Source organism: Nycticebus coucang, chromosome 10, assembly GCF_027406575.1.
Source record: "Nycticebus coucang isolate mNycCou1 chromosome 10, mNycCou1.pri, whole genome shotgun sequence".
In the NCBI taxonomy this organism is placed as follows: domain Eukaryota; kingdom Metazoa; phylum Chordata; class Mammalia; order Primates; family Lorisidae; genus Nycticebus; species Nycticebus coucang.
The window spans coordinates 40,291,581-40,316,236 of NC_069789.1; the positions used below are offsets into that span (position 1 = coordinate 40,291,581).

At 35.1% G+C, this 24,656-nt stretch overlaps 1 protein-coding gene across 2 annotated transcripts in view; it reads right to left on the reverse strand.

Annotated features, from left to right (window-relative positions):
• The window catches only part of MARK1 (microtubule affinity regulating kinase 1), a 161,620-nt gene that overhangs the window by 55,699 nt on the left and 81,265 nt on the right, over window positions 1-24,656 (reverse strand). For both annotated transcript variants that reach the window (XM_053607043.1, XM_053607042.1), the window contains exons 4-9: window positions 18,203-18,251; window positions 17,175-17,240; window positions 13,077-13,147; window positions 7,690-7,746; window positions 4,511-4,747; window positions 4,295-4,414 (exon numbers count right to left, since the gene is read on the reverse strand). In XM_053607043.1, the coding sequence (XP_053463018.1) occupies window positions 4,295-4,414; window positions 4,511-4,747; window positions 7,690-7,746; window positions 13,077-13,147; window positions 17,175-17,240; window positions 18,203-18,251 (600 nt within the window). The remainder of the gene's footprint in view (window positions 1-4,294; window positions 4,415-4,510; window positions 4,748-7,689; window positions 7,747-13,076; window positions 13,148-17,174; window positions 17,241-18,202; window positions 18,252-24,656) is intronic.

Genomic DNA, 24,656 nt, shown 5'->3' on the forward strand with positions numbered 1-24,656 from the left:
GCAGAATTCACTGGGCAGACAGCAAGGTCCTTTGAGACAGTCCAAAGCAAAGAGGAGAAAAAAAAAAAAAATCACCCTTCGTTGTTGTACAATCAGTATGTTTTTATAAAAAAGAAGGACAATGGGAAGAGCACTGCTCAAAATTGCAAAGGGCTCCATGTAACAAGAAACTCCCATGAAAGCAAATGATTTTTCTTCAAGGCCAGGATTCAGAGGACAAAGGAGGTGGGTCCAGGGCTCCCTGCTTCACTAGTGGCTCCAATCCAAATTTCCCCACAGGAGCCCCAGGTGCAAATGACAGTGGAGATTTGGTTGATGCCAAGCAAGGTGCTCTGAGAGCCAGGTGGGGGGAACATCAGTGAGGCAGTTGTAGGCAAGTGGCAGCTGAGAACTTGGCACTGTAGGTCCAGGAGGCAGACCCAGGCAGGTAGCAAGACTGCCAGATACCATTGCAGAAGCAGCCAAAGCTCACCTCTTGGGTGCTGCTAAGCTCCTCCTGGATAAACACCAGGGCCTGGTGAAGCATGCAGGAGACTTTCACTATGGAGCAGTTTGCTTTGAAGTCTGGGCCTCAGCAGACCTGCACATTCTTGCACCATTTCCAAGTAAAAAGCTACAGAAAAGTAAGTAAAGCTGCATAGGCTGATGGGACCCTGGAATGCACAGAAAGGATTTAGAGTCCCCATACCAGTACATATAGATTCGTGCAGGATCCACATGCCATTAATAATACTGTACAAGTAACTATGAATGATACTCAGCTGCAGTTGAATGGCAGGATTTAGGGACTAGGGTGGCCCTGTGGCACTTCTAGACTGTTTCCTCAGAGATTTAAAAGGCTGTCCTACTCTGTTTGGTGAGAACTTTAGCAGGTGATTTGCAAAATCTGCAATTGGACAGATTTGCAAATAGCAGGTTACTTATCTAGATTTCCAAATTAGCAAGGGAACCTGTGTGGCAACTGCACAGGTTCTTAGGAGTGGCAGGGTTCTGTCACATTTGGATCCCAAACTTTGGACTAACGGCGAAGCTTTTGTATGGGGGGGACAGATCTAGACCACAGACTGTCAAAATGCCTTTGAAAAATTAAAGCCAGATCTTAAATGCTGAAGATTTTGGTATTGCCTGCGACTTATCCTCCTACTCGCCTTGGCTGGGTCTCTTATGAGGCACCTACATGGATGCACACACAGGGGTGTGATGCGTTCTCTGGTGGGACCTCATTTAAGAGCACCCTGTTTGACAAATAACTAAGTGCTACCCTTTATGTGCCAAAAACACCTATTACAAAGAAAAGCCAACATGTGGGGACCCACTTTTGGAGACTGACAATTTCATTCAGATACCTAAACTTGCATTAGTAGATACTTTTTCAGGCTGGGTAGAAGCTTATCCTACCCAAAATGGAGAGTGTGTCTGAAGTGACCAGAATCCTTCTGAAGGAATTAATTCTCAGATGGGCTCCTACGAGGAGCTGCTGGCTTGGGACAGGGCCTTTGTGAGTTCCTCAGAATGACAGGACAGTGAGCCACAGCAGTCTAGGGAAAGATGGAGAATGGCGTGCTGCTGATGGGTGCCATGAGTAAGCAGATGCAGAGAGAGCTAAGCAGCTCCTGCTTCTACAATAGGGACATTAGCAGGCACGGACAATGGCACGGCCAAGCTGCAGGACCCAGAAGGAAGAGATCTAGAAGCTGACAGAGGCAGACAAAGCTCAGACAGGGTAGATTAAACTCTCCATGTCCTAGAACGTATGAAGGTCATCAGACTGTTATCTCCTTTCTGAGCATCTTTCTTTTCTTATGTTGCCATGTTGCTGCCCTGGCTTCTAACTTTTGGACTCCATTTTCATGGGAATTCAGGAGAACACTGAAGTTCATCTGAGCACCTACAGAGCCCTGGGCATTGCACAAGGTATCACCATACCTTTGGCTACTCCATGGTGGCGTCCATCGGGAGATCTATGCTTCTCGCCATCTGTACAATGTCCTGTGGTTGCCCATAAGCTTATTTGAGTGGATCCCCAGTGAGAATTCGGTGAACTGCTACTCCAAGGAGCTTGACACATTGAACTCAATGATCCCATAGATTATCAAGATGTTCCTACACTCCTTTCCTCCATACAAAGCGATAATGGACCCTTCTTCATATTGGAGGCAACCCAATAAGTAAGCAAAGCCCTAAATCTAGAATGGGAATTGTATGCATCCTGGAATTAATGTAGGAAACCCATCTAAAGTAGAAGTTATCGCTGCTTGTCCTTCTCCAGATAAGGGTAGCCCCTAGAACACCGGTTCGATCCACAGGAACTGTATTAAAGAGCCACGGCATTAGGAAGGTTGAGAACCACTGCCCTAGAAGCAGGAATAAGGCAAAGCCCTAAGAAATCACTTGTGAAAGACCCTTCCTAACACCTCGAGTTAAGTACGGTAATGTTTAACATGAGCAAAGAAAGCAGACTAAAGCAATATGCCAAATGAGTGAGTCAGATACTAACCACTATGCACAAGTTTGCTGCTTTCAGGCCTTGTTCCAATTGGAAGCAGAGAAGTAGAAGGGACCCTATGAAGTGCCTCTAATAACACACACCTCATCTAAATTGTCAGAAGTAAAATTCTTGGGTCCATCATACCAGAGTAAAGAGGTGTCCCATGGAGGAAGAGGACCCAAGCCCCAGTGAATGGGCCAGCCTTTAGGTGACCTAAAGTACCTGTTTAAGAAGGAGGAAAAATGAAAATGTTGATATGTTTGCTAGATTCTCTTTGGTTACTTGTTCTGGCTGCAGGATGGAAAGACAACTCCTTACTAATGATCTCCTGGGTTATTGCCTCTTCTGCTCATCTGGCTTGTTGCTGAGTTCCCCATTCTAAACCTTGTTCACTACAAGCGTTCTTGTATATGATTTCTGAATTTACAGAAGGAGATATTAGTTGTCCCCTCTCAAATCACCTAGAGGGGACAACTAATAGCTCCATGCTCAGACGTCCCATGTTTCCCTCTAAACCAGCCCCGTACTGGGCATTGTGTGCAAGCCAACAGTCCAACTGGTGTTTTAGATACCAGGGGGGTAAAATCCCTCTTATCAGGTATTCTTCTCCATTTCACCTTGTCAATCCTCATGGTTGTAGTTGTTGCTTATGACTTCTTTACCCAGTTATCTGTTGTATTCTTTGTTTTTGTAAACCTACTGCCAAAACTTTACAATGGCATAAATTAGTAAAAACGTGGCATCTAAAACACTGCCCCAATTCAGAAAAAAGTAGCTAGATGACTATGTCACCCATCCTCCCATTGATATGGAAAGGTAAAACTGATGGTAGGAAATAAATAACAGAGGTAAAGACCCAAAAAAGAGCAAAAATGTTTTAAGCACTATCTCTTTAAAACACCCTCTCCCTTTTTTGGGAATTAAAACCTGCATCCCTAATAACCAGAGGGGCAGGAAAGTGTTGTTTCTTTTACCACAGGAGATGGCTCAACAGAATTGTCCAGGCAGCATTCATGAGATTGTTTCCACTGGAAATGGGGGTGAGGTTTGATCAAGGCTATCACCTATATTTGAACAGCAATAGCTTGAAGCTGAAGACTCCCTTCTTTAAAAGCTCTATATTTCTGTCTGTAGTTAGGACAATGATGCTTTAAGATGAAAGTCTGAAATTCTCTTCATTTGCTGGCAAATTAATAAACTTATTTCCTCCTCAAACCACTGTCCTTGTCCTTTGTTCCCACAGAGACAAGTACCAATCTTTTAGTAATAATAATGGTGTTAAGGAATGAAGCATCTGTTTCCAGGATGTTCTACTTAAATATTTGTTAGTTTTCTGTACTAAAGTCGAGATGTTTCTATTAAGTTTTTTGATATCAATATTAATTTCAGATATAGCTAGCTATAAAGTATTCACCAGACTAGAATTTTCACTATCTTCTTTATCCTCGAAATATTTATTGAGTATTACTAAATACAAAGTTTCTGTTTTAGACCAAAAAGTTTTCGACAGAGGCTACGTTTTCCTCCTTCTCCAACTAAAAGTGAATTTTATCCTTATTTTTGTGTTGTTTTAATTTAATACATCATTGCAGGACAAAGAATATATAACAGTTTTTTAAAAAAGTGACTATGACAACTTTTGAATAGCAAAAGAATGATGTCATTTTCCCTGCCTCTAAACAAAAAGCAAATTAGATGATTTGGCAATTTTCCTGAAAAATAAAATCACAGGGGGAGAAATGCTCTTCAATTTCCAAAATATTTTAATTGTTAAACTTTAAATTTGGATTACAAAATATTACTTACTTCCAAACTGCCTCTCTTTATTGGATTCAGAACTAACAATTTCTTCAGAAGATTTTCACAGTCTGTGGACATATAGAAGGGAATACGGTACTTCCCACGTAAGACCCGTTCCCGCAATTCCTTCAAAAAACAAAAGAAAGTCCTCACCACTGGCTTTTGCAATTATCATATTTGAATATTTGAGGATAATAAAGTGATATCCAATGAAACTGATACCTTTAAATTCTGGCCATCGAAAGGCAAGGAGCCACTGACTAACGTATAGAGAATGACACCCAGACTCCATACATCCACTTCAGGCCCATCGTACTTCTTTCCTTGGAAAAGCTCGGGAGCAGCATAGGGTGGGCTTCCACAAAATGTGTCCAATTTGTTTCCAACTGTAAATTCATTACTAAAACCAAAGTCAGCAATTTTAATATTCATATCTGCATCAAGGAGAAGGTTTTCAGCCTAAGAGGAAAATAAAAAGGACACTGTAAAAAGTCTATGTAAAATATTTGTTAAAAATTGTTCCAGATCCCAAACTTGTATATTTCTTCTCTCTTTTTTAAATATAGTATCAAATTTAGAGTCCCAGCACCTAACTTTTTGGAATTACTTCTATATAAGACTGAATTTTAATGCTATAAAAGGAAAGTTCTCATTCATATGCACATATGCAACTATTTAAGAAAGGATATTTAAAACCCATTTTCTCAACTTAAAGTAAGAGACATGCTGAAACTGTACCTTAACACCTGCTCTAAAGAAGATTTAACACTAATCTATCTTGGACTTAAACCAAGTTTACCCAAAGGAGCTCTATTTTAATAGGGTACTGTTAGTTAATATCAGTAATATCAAGAATAACTGCCCATCAGTTCTTTTCTGTGGTTTCCGCGGCTACCAAAGTCTTTCCTTTGTCCTCTCTTGCAGAATGCTTCCTTAACAAAGTACTATTTAAGTAAATAAAACAAACAAAAAAATATGACACAGCTTCCATTACATATTGTCTGTTGTAAGCTTCCTTTTGATGTTCTAAAACTAGATTCTCTTCTTGAAGTATATTACATAAAAAGCAGTGGACTTCCTCTATGTTTTGAGATGCCAGTTTTCCAAATTTCTAAAACAGTATCTCAGAAACAACATTTCAAATGTGCCTTTTGTAAATGCAAGCAACTCAATAATGGACTCGCTTTTATCTGTATATGTTTTGTTTGAAACTCTATGTCACAACTGATGGATACTGTAACAAAGTTATAGATTACTTTGTAGATGTGTTTTATCAGGTTCCAAAAAGGAGTAAAATTTGACTAAAACCACAATTAGAGTTCTTTTGTATCTCCAAAGGGCCCAACAGAGCCAGGCACTCCACGTATAGCTCTTCCATCTCCTAACCCCCTTCTTTCTTTCTTTTTTTAATGATATGTTAGCTTAGAGAATCTTTTTTCATTTTGTTTTGAAAGTGCAGATACACCTACCACCCAAAAAATATGCAATAAAAATGTAGTATCATTTATGACATAAATATTACAAAATCACCTAAATTTGGGAGATTTATATTAGATTATAACATTTTGAGCTGTGTGGCTAGCCTGGGATGTAACGTCCAGAAATTTGGTCACTGCAAATTTCTTAAACTATTAGTAAGTAAGCTTTCTAAAAATATCTGGATAGATATAAAAGTATGCATGCTGCCTCAGAAGGAGGAGAGCTGTAGATGCTCTGAGGTTTTCTTCTGGGAGTGCCGAGAAAAACTCTCTTCACTTGACTAGAGGGAAAATACAAGGTATTTAGTATAATTTTTCCTTGAAAAATGTTTTTATATAAAAAATGAGATGAGAAGCGTGGAGTCAGGCATGAGGCAGATGAACATCCTCTTTTTTTTTCTCTGTGGAAATGATTTACTCCTAAAATAGCTAAGGGAGGAAACTGGTAAATAGAACAACTTGAAGCACAGAAAATCCATAAGCTCAGAAAAGTGGAGCCAAAATACAGAATTAGACTTTTGACAACTATTTGGGACAATATATTCAAATGTAACACAAACTAGTGCAACTGGCTCTAAGAACAAATCCTTTCCCTTAACTCTTTGACCTTTTGAGTTGTTTCCCAGAACTGATAGATTTTCTTAAAGACAAAGGGGATGAGGTTCTGAAGGCCCCTGGCAGACTTCCTGAAGTCAAGACTCACCATCCCCCACAACCTGCCACCAAGGCTTTAATTATTCTATTCTATTCTATTCTATTTTTTGAGACAGAGTCTTACTTTGTCACCCCTGGTAGAGTGTCATGATGTCACAGCTCACAACAACCTCGAACTCTTGGGCTTAAGTGATTCCCTTGCCTCAGCTTCCCAAGTAGGTGGGAGTACAGGGGCCTGCCACAACACCCGGCTATTTTTTTTAGAGATGGGGTCTCACTCTGGCTCGGGCTGGTCTTGAACCTGTGAGCTCAGGCAATCCACCCGCTTCAGCCTCCCAAGGGCTGGATTACAGGAGTGAATTCGCTCCTTATTAATTACACCAGGACTTGCCTGCTTCAGCCAAGGGAGGTGGCCTCTCCTTCAAAAGCTCGTGATCTCTCTTAACTGAGAGACTCTTAGAAGCATCTTCTCCTGACAAGACAACAGGACATTTGTCTGTCTGTCCTATTAAAAAATTCCTTTCTTCCTGGACAATCCTATTGTTTTAATAATTGAATCTTTATGATCCAAGGAGGAGGAGCAGGGAGGCCTAGACCAAAATCCCCTTGTGGTGCAGTCAGCACTAGAGCTAATAATTGATAAAGGCTATGAGGAAAGAGGTGAAAAAGAAAGAGAATCCTGGGTAAGGGACAATTTAAGTTAAATTTGGAAGAATGGAAGAAAAAAGAAAAAATAGCTTAATCATTTTAGCTCAGGGAGTTTCTACCTTCATTTTTTAAAAACAAAATCTATCTGGCCACAACCATTTTTTGACTAACACATTTCTTACTCCAAAATATGCTAGTTTGTGCTAATCACATGAACTTAGTGTTCATAAAAAAATATTTTAAAACTTTCCTTATTACCTTGAGCTTTAAGGTCAAGAGAGAACACTGCTTCTTAAGTTGGCCAAACATAGGTCTGTCTGTTCCCTGACCCTTGCTTGTCTGAATGGGACATCAGCAGTGTGGGATAAAATTCCATATTTATCTATTTAAGACAAGCTAATTAATGGTGAGTTACCTTTAACACTAGATAACTTCTTGCTAATATTTTCTTCATTTGCTCAGTGAAAATATTACCTTTCTTAAAACTGCTATTGGAATTAAATAAAAACTACCTATCTTGTATAGTACCTGACACAGTTATTAGGCAATCAAAAAGATAGCTCTAAAATTACTCAAAAATCTCGTAATGATGAATTTTTTGTTGTAAAATCAGCAACTTACCTTAAGATCACGGTGAACGATGCACTTTTGATGACAATACTGTACAGCAGATACAATCTGAAATAAGTATTTAGATAAAAGAGTCAAAATTACTTTATGGTAAAAATTCTGCATTTTTTTCCCTCCAATTATCCCCTCAATTTAGATAATTGCTAACTCAGATTACAAAGTAATATTTAATAATTTCATTATTCCTTAGATCAAGAAAATTATATACATTAAAGTGATGACAATTTTCCTCTTAAATGTAGAAAATGCAGAAACGTAACATTCTTTTGCTAAAATATGAGACTGACCATTTTGCATGAGACCTTACATTTCTCACTATACAATTTGTAGTTTTGGTCAAATGATTTATTAAAGCGTTAAAATAACAACTTTAGCAGACACGGATTAGTATTTCAAGATAGTTGGGCTGAGTTTAAAAAGTAAAACTCTACTCTGAGAATTATATCAAATGTGTTCAAGGCATATTTCTTTATGGCCAATTTAGTAAAAATTTATTAGTGAGGCCTTTAGCAACATCCTATACTTGTCTGTTTAGATATAAACAGGAAACTTTTTGAGGCTTAAAAAGATATCTGGGGCAGCACCTGTGGCTCAAAGGAGTAGGGCGCTGGCCCCATATGTGGGAGGTGGTGGGTTCAAATGCAGCCCTGGCCAAAAACTCCACAACAACAAAAAAAATCTGACCATCAAAAGAGGAAAAAAAATGAAACTTAATTTTAAACCTGTCACTAATATACCCAGGCAAAGCAATCTACACCTGTAACTAGGTTTTGTATGCAGCTATAATTTTTAACCATTACATACATGGATCTTTGGGGGACAAGACACAGGATTCCCATAGTTTAAAGGCCAAAAATATAAATGAGAAACAGATTATAAACAATTCTATAATATTTCATTATTCCACAAAATACAAAATGGAATCTTGGTGGCATTTGATTAAAAGCTATTTTGTACATATATCTGATTAATAGGAGAACAACTATTTTAATGCACAAGAGAACATTCAATTCTGTGGTTTCAGTTAAATGTAAACACAGTTTGAATGTTGAATATTGGTTAGGCATTTACAACAGAAATAAAAATGAGATTTTTTTGAAAAGTATGGTGATGTGAAATATGACCATGCTACAGAATACGGTGAGGGAGAAAAAAAAGAACTTTAAAATGGATATGAAAATGATATTTCAGTGTTATAAAATTATTCTACTTATGTTAAAATGGTTCAAAGACAGAGAAAATGTGAAGTTAAAATAAAATCTACATGCAATGGGTAATACAGAATTCCATTTAATTCATTTTGTTTCAACAGTTTATTGAGTACCTGCTATGTGCAAGAAAATGTGCTGGGTACTAGGTGAAAACAAAAATGAACACTACATGGGCCCTGTCCTGAAGGAGCTTACGATCTGATTAAGAGAAAACATGTGTATGAGTAACTACAATACAAGGTAGAATCACAGAAGCAGAGGTATAAAGGAGTAAGAGAATCATAAAAAAAAAAAAAAGAATAATTTCACTTGGAAATACTTCCAAGAGTAGATGCTATTTGATCCCAGCCATCGTTGAGGAACAGCAGTGTTTTAAAATGTGGAGATTTGGGGATGGGGAGGTGTGGCTAAGGTGGCGAAATCCATTAGTGATGAAAGAACACAGTGTATTTGAAAAGGAAGTGGGAAAACGGTGACGGAGGAAGTCAAACCTTTAGGGTGCTAAAAGTCCCTGAATTCTAAACTAAGCAGGTGCTATGGAACCACTAAAAGTCACAGGGCAAGGTGACTGTAAATGATTATAATCAATCTGAAGTGTGATTCAAAAAAATACAACAGAACGTAATGATAAATATTTGTAGTTTGGTTTTCTTAAGCAACATGCTTCAAAATTCTAATATCCAGTTTTCACTAATTTATGTTCATAGACAAAAGATTTTATTATACATACTATATAGCCATATTATGTTCATATTATAAGATTATTTTTTTATCATGGATGAGAGAAATTTTCTGAGAATATTATCACTTTTATAAGGTACATGCTTATATGATATAATGAAGATTTGTGACAGACAATAATTTGGTTTGATCAGGGGCCAAAAATTTCATACCAGACAGAACGGTCTCTATGAAAGTAGTTCTATAGGCACTTCTGGAACCAAAATTTCCTGAGCCTTAAAGCTTTAATAATGGAAAGTTAGTTGAAGAAAATATTCTGTACTAAGCGTATATTTTTCCCAAACTCTATGATCTCTGAATTAGCAAATATAGTAGCTTATAGTATTGTTCCACTTGCCTAGCAGGGAATTTCTGCCCTGAAAGAAGTTCTGGCTTCTGACTCACTGCAAGAATCCCTATCCACAAGCCCAAGTTTTACTATATTATTCTATGGTTACATCTTTCCATCTCAAAACATTCTGTACTTCCATGAAGAGGCTATAGCAACTTCCCCTATGATCCTTCTAATAGGATCCTTCTAATTATCTTGAAAACATAATTTATAATCAGCCCTGCATTGACTCAACGACCACACATGTCAGTGTTTTCCAGTAAAAAGTAGTTGTTACAGTTGCTTTGTGATTACTTTTAATTGGGTTAGGAATTCCCAGGCTTAAAGTAATAGTCTTGATATTGGAAGATTTGGATCAATGTTACAATTTTCTGTAGGCCATCAAGTTGTAAGGAATATAGAGGTATTATATAGGCATTGGTGGCTAAGTGGTTATTAAACTGCCATAGTGTCTTTGGTATATATAATAGTAAGGTCAAGGACATACATATGTATATCCTTTTTATTTTTATATAAAATATACAGTATATTCTTTCACAGTTAAATTAAAAATAAATCACAAAATACAGAGCAAATAAAAAAGCAAATATATATTTATTAGTTCTCTAAGAATTGAAATCAAATCTATAAAAAAAGATTCTCAAAAATAAATTTTAAAATAAATATAACCTTGAGTCAGATAAACTACAAAATAATGTGTGTGTGTGTGTGTGTGTGTGTGTATGCATGCATGTTTATATATGCTTGTATATCCCTGGTTTAGTTTTGGGGAAATAAATATAGATATTAAATACATTCAATATTTATAATAAATGAAGAATTAAAAGAACATATATCCCATTGTTTTTAATGCAATTTAATAAGCACTCAACCCAATCTTTGCAATGTGAGGAATATAAAGTGGATTTCAAAATAATTTAGATTTTATTTGCAAAAAGAAGCCAATTTTAGTAATCATTTATATCTGAATAAAGATATATTCATCCTAGCCTCCCATCCTATTCTCATCTACCAGCAAAGACAGCAAGCTCTTTAAGATAGCAGGCATTCTTAACTTCTCTAATGCCATACAGTATCCAGTACAATTTTCTACATGTATCAAAGAATAAGCAAAACTAGCTAACTAAGAAAAAAGGGTAACAATTATCTTTAAAATCATATTAAGATCCAAATGGGAATATTTAATGCCAATTTGAATTTTCTCACTGATCTACTACTAAAACAACTATGACTGATACTGAAAGAATAATATAAGAAATGATGTCTGTAATGCTTTACTTAAGGGTTAGCTTGAATTTTCACCCCAGGATAGGAAAGAACTGTTAACGGCATGTGGTTAAACACCATTCAGTTTGTTTATTTTTTTGAAACAGTTTCTTTGTTTTTGAAACAGAGTCTCACTCTGCCACCCTCTATAGAGTGCTGTGGTATCATAGCTCACAGCAACCTCAAACCCTTGGGTTCGAGCAATCCTTTTGCCTCAGGCTCCAAAGTAGCTGGGACTATAGGCACCCACCACCTCACACAGCTAGTTTTTCTATTTTTAGACTTGGGTTCTTGCTGTTGCTTATCTCTAGCTCCTGAGGTCAGACAATCCACCTGCATCAGCCTCTCAGAGTGCTAGGATTATAGGTGTGAGACACCACCCTGGCCACCATTCAGTTTCTTCTGTAATTGTTGCTTTCCTCATTACCAGTTGCCTTTGTATTCAGCTATGCTTCTGAATGAAAGAGCTATAAGTGTTTCTGCACAAATAGTGTTTCAAAAAGCAATAATTCTATGAAATTTTAGGAATGGAGGTTTCACAAAACAAACTCACTCTGCATCAGTTTAGAGAATGCTATGTCAAAAAATGTTACACGCTGGCGCAGTGGCTCACACATGTAATCCCACTACTGTGGGAGGCTAACGGAGGATTGCTTCAGCTCAGGAGTTGAGATATGCCTGAGCAAGAGTGAGACCCAATTCATTAAAAAAAAAAAAAAAAAAAAAAAAAAAACCCAGCCGGTGTCACAGCGAGCGCCTGCAATCCCAGCAGCTTCCGGAGGCTGAGGCAGTGGGATGCCCACTGCCCGAGTCTCAGGCTGCAGTGAGCTATAAGGACACTGCACTCTGCTCAGGGCATAGGGTGGGACTCTGTCTCAACAACAACAACAACAACAACAACAAAAGTTAAAGAGGATTTTTCCTCCCCTCCCCTTCAGGACATCTCTGATTGCTTAACATGTCAACATATACGTAAATATCTTAGAGGAAGATCATATATCAGTATTCATTGTGTCACAAACATAAAGATTATGAAACCCCTTGAACTATAAAATCAGTGTTCATGCTTACAGAAGAAGTATTGAGCTATTTATAAGTGAAAATTTTTAATTTACTGAGGGAAAGTTTAGGATATAATAAGTTGTCAGCTAAAAAACTTCAGTAAATTTTGCGAACAATTTACTAATTTGTTATTTCTATGATAATTTATAAATATGACTACTTTAATAACTTCAGTCTTAAAAATTAAAAGTAAAATCATAAATGAATTTAAATTATTTTTTCTTATTTATAACAAGCTATATTCAAGTTGAACTGGAAATACGAATATCTTATCATATTCTCCTACCACACTTGCAAGGTTCCTGGCTTACCTGACTAAATAAAATTGATCACATTCTTTAAACTGATGATACAAAAATGAGTTTTAATACCAAAATATCTTTAATTATAAAAAAGAATAACACAACCACCTCTTTTAACACTACACATGTACACTGTATAGATAAAGCTAATAATACTTGATAATAATTGTTGAATAAAGGCATGAAAAGACTAAATATTTCTTTTCTACCTCAGTCTTGTCTTTATTTCCAAAATTCTCAAAGAGAATAAGGTCAATCTCACCTATAAAAATTCTCTACTTATGATCACCTAAAAATAACCACCTGTAACTATTTTGTATTTAAATTCAGAAAGAATAGGTTTATTTTTCTACGAAGCAGGAACTTTTAAAAAATACCATGTACTATAAAGTCCAGTTTGTAATACTGTCCATTGCATATCACTGAAAGTATCAGCAAAACAAAGTTGAAAACTACTTTCCATACCTGCCTAAATTTTGCACGGGCCTCTTTCTCTTTCATTCTTCCATGGGCAACTAAGTAATCAAATACTTCACCTGAATCAGAAAGGTAAAGCAGGTAGTAAAATATACATAGATTTTTGGTTAACAATATATGCAGTATCAAGTTTTTGCCTTGTTTTAAAATAAACTTGTGGCCCACAATTTTCTCCTAGTTCTATGTAAGTCAGAAACAAGCACATGAACAGAAAAAGGGGAAAAATTACACATTGAACTGAATATCTACAGTAGCTTATGATTTAATAAAACTTTTGAAAAAATGTGTCACAAAACCATAACCAAGAAAACTTACTTTCGGCTTGCAAGCATTATGTAAAAATACAGTCAACTCTTTATTATTCATTCTAGTAAAGGGAAGCCATAGCCTAGACAATCAAAAATTACATTTGGCTTTGAATTTGAGGCCTATATTTCAAACAAAATTACAAAGTTATATTATGTTGGATTGTTCTTTTAAATTCCACCCTTATGTAGTCTTGATAAAATTCCATCTCATTACTTTCATCCATATTGATTTATTTCTTTTCTATCCTCTAATTGGGTTTATTCTCATTCTACTCATTTCATGTATTTTGGTAGTTAACCACAAGTTATACACAATTAAATCATCTGTGTGTGCATCTCCAGTATCCCAAATGAACCACAAACTACGTAACCATCATCGCCATAGCTGTACTTTATTTGTATTCTCATCTCTGTGACAGAATACAAAGTAGACAGATGATAAATATTTTTAAAAAATAATTTAAAAATAACTAAAAGCTATAGAAAATTTCTACTGAATCCATTACTTTACACATTTATAAGGTTTTACATTTTTCTCTAGTTGATAATAGCATAAATAAAATAAATTTAAATAGCATAAATTAAAAATCTTTAGATACAATATTAAAAACATTACCTTAGTATAAGGAATAAATTTATTTTTTGCGTCCTTATAATTTGCACTACATAGATATACATGTATATATTAAAAAATTACAAGATAGCTTAAAGAGCTCTTATGAAGTATAGCAAAGTGGTAAAAACCCTAGGTTTTAGAATCAGACCAATTTTGGTATGAATCCTGGTTTAGCCCAAAATAGATATTGAGAGACATTAGGAAGATTTTTTTTTTTTTTCTTTTGGAGACAGAGTCTTACCCTGTCACCTTGGGTAGAGCACTGTGGCGTCACAGCTCACAGCAATCCCAGACTCCTGGGCTTACGTGATTCTCTTGCCTCAGCCTCCCAAGTAGCTGGGGCTACAGGGTGCCCATCAGAATGCCTGACTATTTTTTTTTTTTTTATACTTGTTATTTTTGTTTCGCAAGACCAGGCCCAATTCAAACTTGCCAGCCCTAGTGTATGTGGCTGGCGTCCTGGCCGCTGAGCTACAGGCACTGAGCCAGAAAGATTTCATTAAGACACAGCAGTTTCTACCTACTGCCTATTCACTTGACTACTGTGAGGATTAAATGAAATAAATAATGCATGTGCTGAGCATAGTGACTGGCATATAGTAAGCACTCAATAAATGATGTTTTTACCTAGGTGTACAGATATATTACATATGCAATATCAATCCTAGAATAGAAGTAAAATATTAAAAATCAAATATGTAATGGATGTATGTGACATGAAACCAGCACATCTATAATGTTAGACAGCATATTATATCAGGCATATTTACGTGATTAAATGAGACGATGAGAACGGAAATGAATGGATGCTCTAGCTGACTCATCATAGAAGTAAATTCTAGGTATGTATTAATAGTTGTTAATTCTAGTTAACAACTATTAACCTATCAAAGTAGTTAATTCTAGGCTGGGAAAGACTCATGCAAGTGTTCAAAACTTTGGATCTACTCTTAAATTCTGCCTAGAGTGTTCATACCCCACATATTTACATGATGCTGTCCTGTACTTATTATATGTTGTTTGTGTTTGATTTGCTTCCCCAACTAGAATGTAAGGTTCTTGAGAGCAGAGACTTTGTCTTAGCCCACCCAGGTATTCTCAGCATCTGGAATATTACCTGATACCTGAGTAGCCCTGACATCTACTCTTAATAAGCTCCTTTGGATTAACCAAAATAAAAAAGGAGTTCTCTGATTTTCTAATCACTGAATATCTTCACTCTGTTAGTGAACCAGAATCAACTGACTCCTGAAAAACAGTCGGCTGTCGGACTTAGCTCTTATTTAAATTGGATTTTTAGTGTGCATGTCAGATTCAATCCTAAACTTTCTAGAAATTTCAGAGGAAAAATATTCAGTGTTTTATTTTCCAGAGTCACTTTTCCATTTATGGATTAAAAAGGCAAGAAAATGATTCTAGATTTATTGTCACAGAACCAAGTTGATTTTTTTTACAGAATCACTGACTGGCAAGACCGAAAGGACAGCGATCACCAGGAATCAGAACTGAATAAAGGAGCAGCTGGTTTGTTCTGAATTCTAGAACGCATATCTGTATACTACTCTCCACTGCACCTCCCAACCATGCTACTGAAGGAGAGCAGTGATGACCCTAGGTGCTCTACATTACTCTAGCCATTGCTCCCCTTCATTAGCACCAATAGAGAGTTGACTGTACTTAGCATTAACCATTAAATTGGGTGGACCTTTACAAAAACAGAAAGGTGTCCACAGGATTTTAGCAGTCTATAATTCCTAATATCAAAGTGGGTCTAGCCCTTTCCCTAAACCTCACATTACTGAAAGAAAAAAGAGTCCAACTGAAATAAAAATAATATCTCCATGCTGATGGATTGTTACAGTGATCTAACTAAAGACAGAAAAATAGAGAAATAGTTAATTATGTTGTATTTGTAGGTTCATTAGTTTGATTACAGACCTACATTTTATGTAAATTTATATAGCTTTTTAAATATAATTTTAAAAATCCTATAATAATAAACATTAATGACAAGGATTTTCAGATTAAGAAAAACTACCTCAAAATATTTTCAGGATAACAAGAGTTTTGCACAAAAAAATCTACTAAAATACTCAATCTACATAAACAACTGACAAAGCAATTAAATATATTTAACATTTAGATTAAGAATTTTTAGAAATTTAAGAGATAGTGTAAAATTATATAGTTTGTTGCTACCAACTAGGATAAATCCTCTTTATTCTGGTTCACATAAAATCTGAATCACCATAAAAACTTTAAAAATTAAAAGGGCTCAATAATAAGTTCAACATTAAGTTTTCATTAATTTTTTCTATTGATTAGCTATAAGTTAATTGATCAAATAATTTCAGTTGCCCCCTCTTTTCTTTAATTGCTTAAACTTTCGAAGTCCTTAAAAACTTCGAGTATTCTATTTTTTACTTATTAAATAATTTAACTCCATTCATTTTAAACGCATTTCTGAGAAAGTTAGTCCTATGCCTAAGAAACAGTGACTCTAAGCTAATGTATTTCTCATTTTAAGGGAAAATTCAGGAGATGAAAGTGATTTTCTATTATGTATCAGTGCTCAAAAATCATCCCCATTTGAGATTATGTTAGCCAAAATATACACTATGTTTTACTAAAAATGCATCTTGCTATCTCTCTGTCAACTCGGTCTTAACTTATAAAGTAGATGGATCAACACTTACTTAAATTGAAACATTATGGACTATCTTGAAAAGGCATATATACTGAGAATCTGTTATATATGAACAGTGAAATAACTGACCTAGAAAACACTTTCACTATAGATCTTATCTTAAATGCATTATACTTTTGAGATTCCCTGCTTATAGCCAAGAGCTTCTAATGATAATATTATGATACATTATTATCCCGTAATAAAATTTAGAAAAGAGAATCAAAACATTCATAAGATGACAATACAAATTTAATGTTTTTAAAAAAAGTCCCCAAGTAATTTTTAACTAGTCAAAGATTCTCTTTGTAATGTAGGATCAGAAAATCATAAAAGTAAACACTGAATTTAAAGGAATTTTAATAACACTGTGGATTCATTAACAACATTGAAGACATAAATGTCATTATGAACCTTCAGGTATTAATAATTCTGTACATTTCATCAAAGAGAACTTCAATCTCCCTCATTCTTACCTCCGCTCGCGTATTCCATGACTAAATAGAGGGTCTTCTCTGTTTCAATAACTTCAAACAATTTTACTAGAAAAAGAAATTAGCATATAATTGTTAGCATAGATTGAATGCTCTAAGAAAATCTAAGGTAACACTAAACCAGTAGAAAATATGAGTATTTACTAAACATTATTAATTATAATTTTAAGTTTAAAAAAAGTCGCACAAGGGTTATTACTCCTACGGAAGAAAACTACTTACCACAAAGTGATTTGAAACCAACTACTTGAGTTAAATTTCTGGGATTAAAAAACTATTACTTTTCCTAATTAGAATAAGGTAATAAAAAGAGAACTCTTAAAATCAGAAAAATACAATTTTAACTAAAACTTAAAGAGAGACTATGTTTAATAAGCTATCATAAAATGTTAAATAATATCTGACACAGAAACAAAAAAATTTGTATTTGATATTATAAAAATTTCTAGTTAGAAAAACTACTAACCTATCAAATTTATATAGTTGAAATGATTTACCATAAATAATCACATTAATAGTACCCTACAGACAAGATTTTTAAGCATGCAAAAAATTAAGTGTTTAAAAATAGAGATTTTAAAAATATATCTGATCAATAAGTATATTTGTAAAGATAGGAGGAAAATCAGACCTTACTAAAAAAATTTACTAAAATTGTAATCAACTTTTTATTTTCTTTAAAATGCATAGTAGAAAACAGCAATTTGTAGCCTTCAGTTAACTTTCTTTACAATCTATTTTTACCCAAAGTATCATTTTCCTTGATTGTTATTCACATTGTCACTTTTCATATATATATATAAAATATACATAGTATATACATATTAACCTTATACCTACATATAGAAAGTAACATATATAAAGTAACATATATATGTAAGTATATATATTACTATATATATTTAGTAACCTTATATTTATATATAAAGTAACTTTAAGATTTTATCTTTTCAAATTCTCTCAAATTAAGGAAAATACTTCATAACTAATTACATATATAAATGTCATACCTATGTTAGGATGATTCAATATCTTCATTATTCGTACTTCTCGAAATAGCTGTTAAAGAAAACAGGTAGATATAGTTCTGTTAAAAAAAAAAAATCAAGCCAAAAGCCAATTGAAATATCTATTTTAAGAAATTCATCTGCTTATAAGACACTACAAGATTCTGATAATGAACTGAAACAAAACATTAGTTAGCTTTGCAGTCTCAACTCAGCACAAACAAGCTACATAACTTAGAGACATCAACTTTCCCAAGGCTTGGCTTAGGAATTTTAACTACATGAACTCAAATGGTTCTGTGTACACGTGTGTGCATGGTGTGACTATGCTATCAATAATAAAACTGACATTATTCAACTCCTCCTTATGACAGGAACAAAAGAAAAACACTGTGGAAATGAAACTAAATGATTCTTCACATGACTTTTATCCAGAAACAACCTTCCTTGGGTGGTGTGACTCTTTGAAGTCATCTCTGTTGGTTCGTTAGATATATTTATGAAAGATTCAGCAGGATCTTTAGGTAGATTTGTATATTTTACCATAATTAAAAAAATTTAATGTGAAAATCTATTAAAAATTTCTCCCTAAATTAAGGTTTACCTGCTACAACAAAGCTTGCCCTAGCTATCCTCAATAATTCCTATGCAAAATCCAAGATTACGTAAGTCTGTTGTCCATATGTACATTCTTATAAATAAATTTTTATTAAGTCCAGGATACTTATAACTTTAATAATTAAAAATTACCTATCAGTAAACAGAATATCGAGGGAAGTTCAGTCATATTCAAGACAGGTACTTTCTACAATTGTGAAATACAGTCTCATTTTGAATTTGGGACCAAGAGCATGGAGCTGAACTTCTCAGTGGTCTTCAATACACTTGGGATCATCTCTTGCCCTGGCTCTGCCAGCACATCTTCCTGACCGTATCATACTCTTGCCTCACTGGCTATTCACACAATCTTCCAACAAATCCTTTCCCCTCTACTCAGTCTCTAAATATAGAGCTCCCCACCAGGGTTCAGCTCTTAGCCTCCTTTGTCTTCTCCTTCTGTATGCTTCTCCTGGATGATTTATCATGGCTTAAAGTATCATCAATTTACTGCTGACTCCTAAATTTAAATTTCTCCTCCCCACGTTTGCATCCAAGTATCTACTAAAAATTTTCCATTGGCTGTCTCACAAAAATTCAAATCTAGGACTTGATTTCTCATACCAAGTTTCATACTTTCCCTAGCTCTGTATTTATCTATTTAATACCTACTGAAAGAAACCTTAGAATCCACCCTTAACAACTTCTCCCAAAATTCTGATGCTCTCTTCAATCTTCTCATACTCCAGTCCACTATCAACACAGGACTCCACTGCTTAAAATCCATTGGTGAGTTCCCAATGCCATTAAAAAAAAAGCCATAGTCTTGAACAATGAAAATCACCTCTCCAGCCTTATCTCATGATACTCTTTGCTCCTGAATGGACTGCAACTCAAGCTAACCAACATTGTTCTCTCAGCTCCTTGAACTTTCTAAGAACCTTCCTTGCTCAAGACCTTGCACAATCTCTTCTTCTCTAATCAAATGAATGCTCTTTTCATCTCTTTTAGAATTATGAATTATAAATTTGTTGAAAGGTGCAAAAATCAATATAGCACCTCTGTGTCCATCACCAAGATTAAATAAATGGTGTTAATGTCCTGCCATATTTGTATGAAAAACTAAATTTTTAATGATTTTATTTTAATAAAGTATTATTAAGACATTAACTATTCTAGTCTCACTCTATCTCTTTCTTCCTTCTCACCCTACAGATAACCACTACTCTACGACTGGTATGCATCACCCCATATACTTTTATATTTTTTCTACATTTGTATATACAGGATGGACATAAAGTTCGTGTGTAATTTACTATGTTAAACTATTTTAAATTGCACATGAACTTTATGTACACCCCTTATATTACTTTTTGCATTTTAAACTTTGGATAAATACAGTGACATTGAATGTATCTTTCTAAATTTATTTTTCACTCAGTATCACGTTTTTGAGATTTATTCCCATTTATGTATAGATCTGGTTCATCTATTTTAATTGCTATGCTCTATTACATTATATGAGAAAACTGTTCTACTTAAAATGCTTATTTCTACATTTTCACTACTGCAAATAGTGCTGTAACATTCCTGACAGATCCCTAACACTTATTTTTTGATAGCTGGGTACATGCATCTTCAATTTTATTATGTCTTGCCAAGTTACTCACCACACTGTCTTTGCCCTGCTTTGCAGTTGAAGGCCTAGCACTGAAGAACTCTTGGTAATGGCACTCAGAGCCAGGTTTGCTCTGCCTGTGGGCCCCACAGCTCTAAAGATCCCTTTGAGTTACTGTAACTGATGATTTTTCTGATTGGAGCCTCAGATAATGGGAGGCCACCAACATCCAGAAAGACCCTCAGGGTTCTAGACTATTCACCTCCCGAACAGGGCTAGCAAATTTTAAAAAGCAACTATTAGCATACTATTGACCTCTGACCAAAATGAACACCTAACCCACATTCACTGACCAAACCATCTTACTCAGGTATGTGAACCAGGAAAAGGCAAAGAAGGTGTTATGAGAAGTAATTTTATACACACACACACACACACACACACACACACACACACACACGATCTGTAGAGCAATTTTAGATACACAGCAAAATTGAACAGAAACTACAGAGTTTTCATATATTCCCTTCCACTACACAAACACCCACTGCAATGTCCCAAACCAGAGTGTTACATTTCTTACAAATGATGAACCTACAATGACACATCAAACACCAGTTTACATGAGGAGTCACTCTTGTTGCTATACATTCTATGGGTATAGACAAACATATAATGACATGTATTAACCATTTTATTATTATTATTATTATAACTTCTTTTTTTTTTTTTTTTACAGTTTTTGCCTGGGGCTGGGTTTGAACCTGCCACCTCCAGCATATGGGGCCGGTGCCCTCCTCTGTCGAGCCACAGGCACCGCCCACCACCATTTTAGTATTATTATACAGAATGACTTCACTGTCCTAACAATCCTAAGTTCCGCCTAGTCATCCCTCACTTTTCCTTAAACCCTGGCAACCACTGATCTTTTTACAGTCTCTGGTCTTTTCTGTAATGTCATAAACTGGGAATCGTACAGCATGTGGTCTTTTCAGATTGGCGTCTTTCACTTAGTAATAAGCAAGGAAGGTTTCTTTACATCTTTTCAAGGCTTGATAGCTCATTTCCTTTTAGTGCTGTATAATACTCTGTTGTCTGGATGTACCACAGTTTATTTTTCCCTTTTTGGTTGCTTCCAAGTTTTGACAATTAAGAACAAAACTGCTATAAAGAACCATGTAGCCCAAGCAATTAGGCAAGAAAAAGAAATAAAGGGCATCCAAATTTGAAAGGAGGAAGTCAAATTGTACCATTTGTAGACGGCATGATCTCACATATGGAAATACCTAGAGATTCTACCAACAAATTCTTAGTTAGAACTGATAAACAATTTCAGTAAAGCTGCAAGATATGAAATTAATATACAAAATCAATGGCATTTCTATATACAATGAACTAAATGAAAAAGAAATCAAGAAAGCAATGTCAATTATAATAGCTACCAAAAGATACCTAGGAATAAATTTAACAAAGAGATGAAAGCTCTCTACAATAAAAACTACAAAACAATGATGAAAGAAATGAAGAGGATACAAACAAATGGAAACACATCCCAGGGATGCTCATGGATCAGAAAAAATAACACTGTTAAACTGATAATGCTACCCAAAGCAATCTACAGATTCCGTATGATCCCTATCAAAATACTAATGGAAATAGGAAAAAAAATCCTAAAATTTGTATGAAATTTTAAAATATCCCAAATAACCAAAGCAATTCTGAGCAAAAAGAATAAATCCAGAAGCACCACACAATCAGACCTTAAAATTTGTATTACAAAGCTGTAAAACCAAAACAGCATGGTATTCTCATAAAAAGACATGCAGCCCAAAGGAACAGAATAGAGAACCCAGAAATAAACCCACCTATCTGCAGTGAACTCATTTTTAATAAAGGTTCCAATAACATACACTGGGGATAGGACAGTCTCTTCAATTAATGGTGTAGAACTAGATATATACAGAAGAATGATATCAGGCTCTACCTCTTACCCTGCACAAAAATCAACTCTAAATGGATCAGAAAAGAAATGACAGACCTGAAATGATAAAACTACTAGAAGAAAATGAAAGACCTGAAAGGATAAAACTACTAGAAGAAAAGATAAGGGGAATCTTCAGGACATTGATTTGGAAAAACATTTTATGACTAAGGCCTCAGAAGCACAGGCAACAAAAGCAAAAATAAACAAATAGGATCATATCAAACTATAAAGCTTCTGTAAAGTAAAGGAAATAATCAACAAAATGAATAGACAACCTATAGAATGAGAGAAAATACCTGCAAAGTACTCATCCAATAAGGCATTAATATCCAGAATATACAAGGAACTCAAATATCTCAACAGCTAAAAAATAAACAATCTGATTAAAAAATAGGCAAATAATTTGAACACATTTTTCAAAAGAAGACACACAGGTGGCCAATGAAATACTAAAAATGCTCAACATCACTAATCATCAGAGAAATGCAAATCAAAACCACAATGAGTTATCATCTCACCCCAGTTAGGAAGCCTATTGTTAAAAAGACAAAAAATAACAAATGCTGGCAAGAACATGAAGAAAATGGAATTCTTATGATGGGAATATAAACTAGTACAGTTACTACCAAGAACTGCATAAAGGTTCCTCAAAAATCTACATATAGAACTACCATATGATCCAGCAATCCCATTACTGGGAATTTATTCAAAGGAAAAGAAATCATTATATGGAACCTGTATTCCCAAGTTTATTGCAGCACTATTCGCAATAGCCAAGATTGGCAATCAACCCAGGTGTCCAACAACAGATGAACAGATAAAGAAAATGTGGTATATTTACACCATGGAACACTATTCAGCCATAAAAAAGAATAAAATTCTGTCATTTGCAGCAACATGGAAGGAACTGGAAGATATTACATTAAATTAAAAACTAAAAACAGAAAGTTAAGCCCTGCATGTTCTCACTCATGTGTGGAAGCTTAAAAACGTTGATTTCAGAAGTACAAAGTAGGACAGAGAATACTAGACACAGATAAGGATAGGGAACAGAAAGGAGGAAGAGATCTGTTAAAGGATTTAAAAAAATCACAGCTAGATAGGAGGAATAGCTTCTAATGTTCGACATCACTGTAGGATGAACAGAGTTAACAATAACATACAGTTTCAAATAACTGGAAGGATACTGAATGTTCTCAACACAAAAAAAAATGACAAAAGTTTGACATGATGAATATGCTAATTATCCTGATCTGATTACTATATATTATATATATTGAAATATCATTAAGTACAATTCTCATTTGTCAGTTAAAACATTTTAAATAATTCATGTGTTGGACAGGTGCAGTGGTTCATACCTGTAATCCTAGCACTCTGGGAGGCAGAGACAGGACAATTGCTTGAGCTTGAGCTAAGAGCTAGACCTTGTCTCTCCAAAAACCAGAAAAATTAGCCAGGTGGAGTGGCACTGCCTATAGTGCCAGCTACTCAGGAGGTTGAGGCAGGAGGATTGCTTGAACCCAGAAGTCTGAGGTTGCAGTGAGCTAGGCTGACAGCATGGCACTCTAGCACTGGACAAGAGGGTGAAACACTGTCTCAATAAAAGAAAAAAAATCCACATGCAAATTTCTGTGTAGATGTAAGTTTTCAACACCTTTGGGTAAATGTCATGAAGTATACTGCTGGATCATTTAGTAAGAGTACATTTAGCTTTGTAAGAAACCACCCAATTATTCTAAAGTGGTAGTACCATTTTGCATTCCCACCAGCAATGAATGAGAGTTCCTGCGGCTCCACATCCTCACCAGCATTTGGTGCTATCAATGTTTTAGATTTTCTCCATTCTAATAGGTATGCAGTAATATTTCATTATTGTTTTAATTTTAATTTCTCTGATGACACATGATGTGGAACATCTTTTCATAGGCTTATTTGCCATCTGTATAATTTTTTTGATGAGGTATCTGTTCAGATCCTTTGCCCATGTTTTAATCGGGGTATGCTTTTTCAAGTCTTTTTAAGCCCATTTTTGAGCAGCCAGTTCCAATTGTTAACAATACCAGATGACTGTGGACAGTAGTAAGCACAGAATGTTCATCATCTAATATCTCACTGATTATAATTTGTCACATCAGAGAAAGAGTTCTTTACGTGGGCAGTCCTGGAGGTTCTGGGTAGAGGGGGCCAGAAGTCACATACCCTCTCTTCTTCCTCAAGGGTCCCCAGGAAGTGAGGGCTCTCAGATTGGGAGAGGG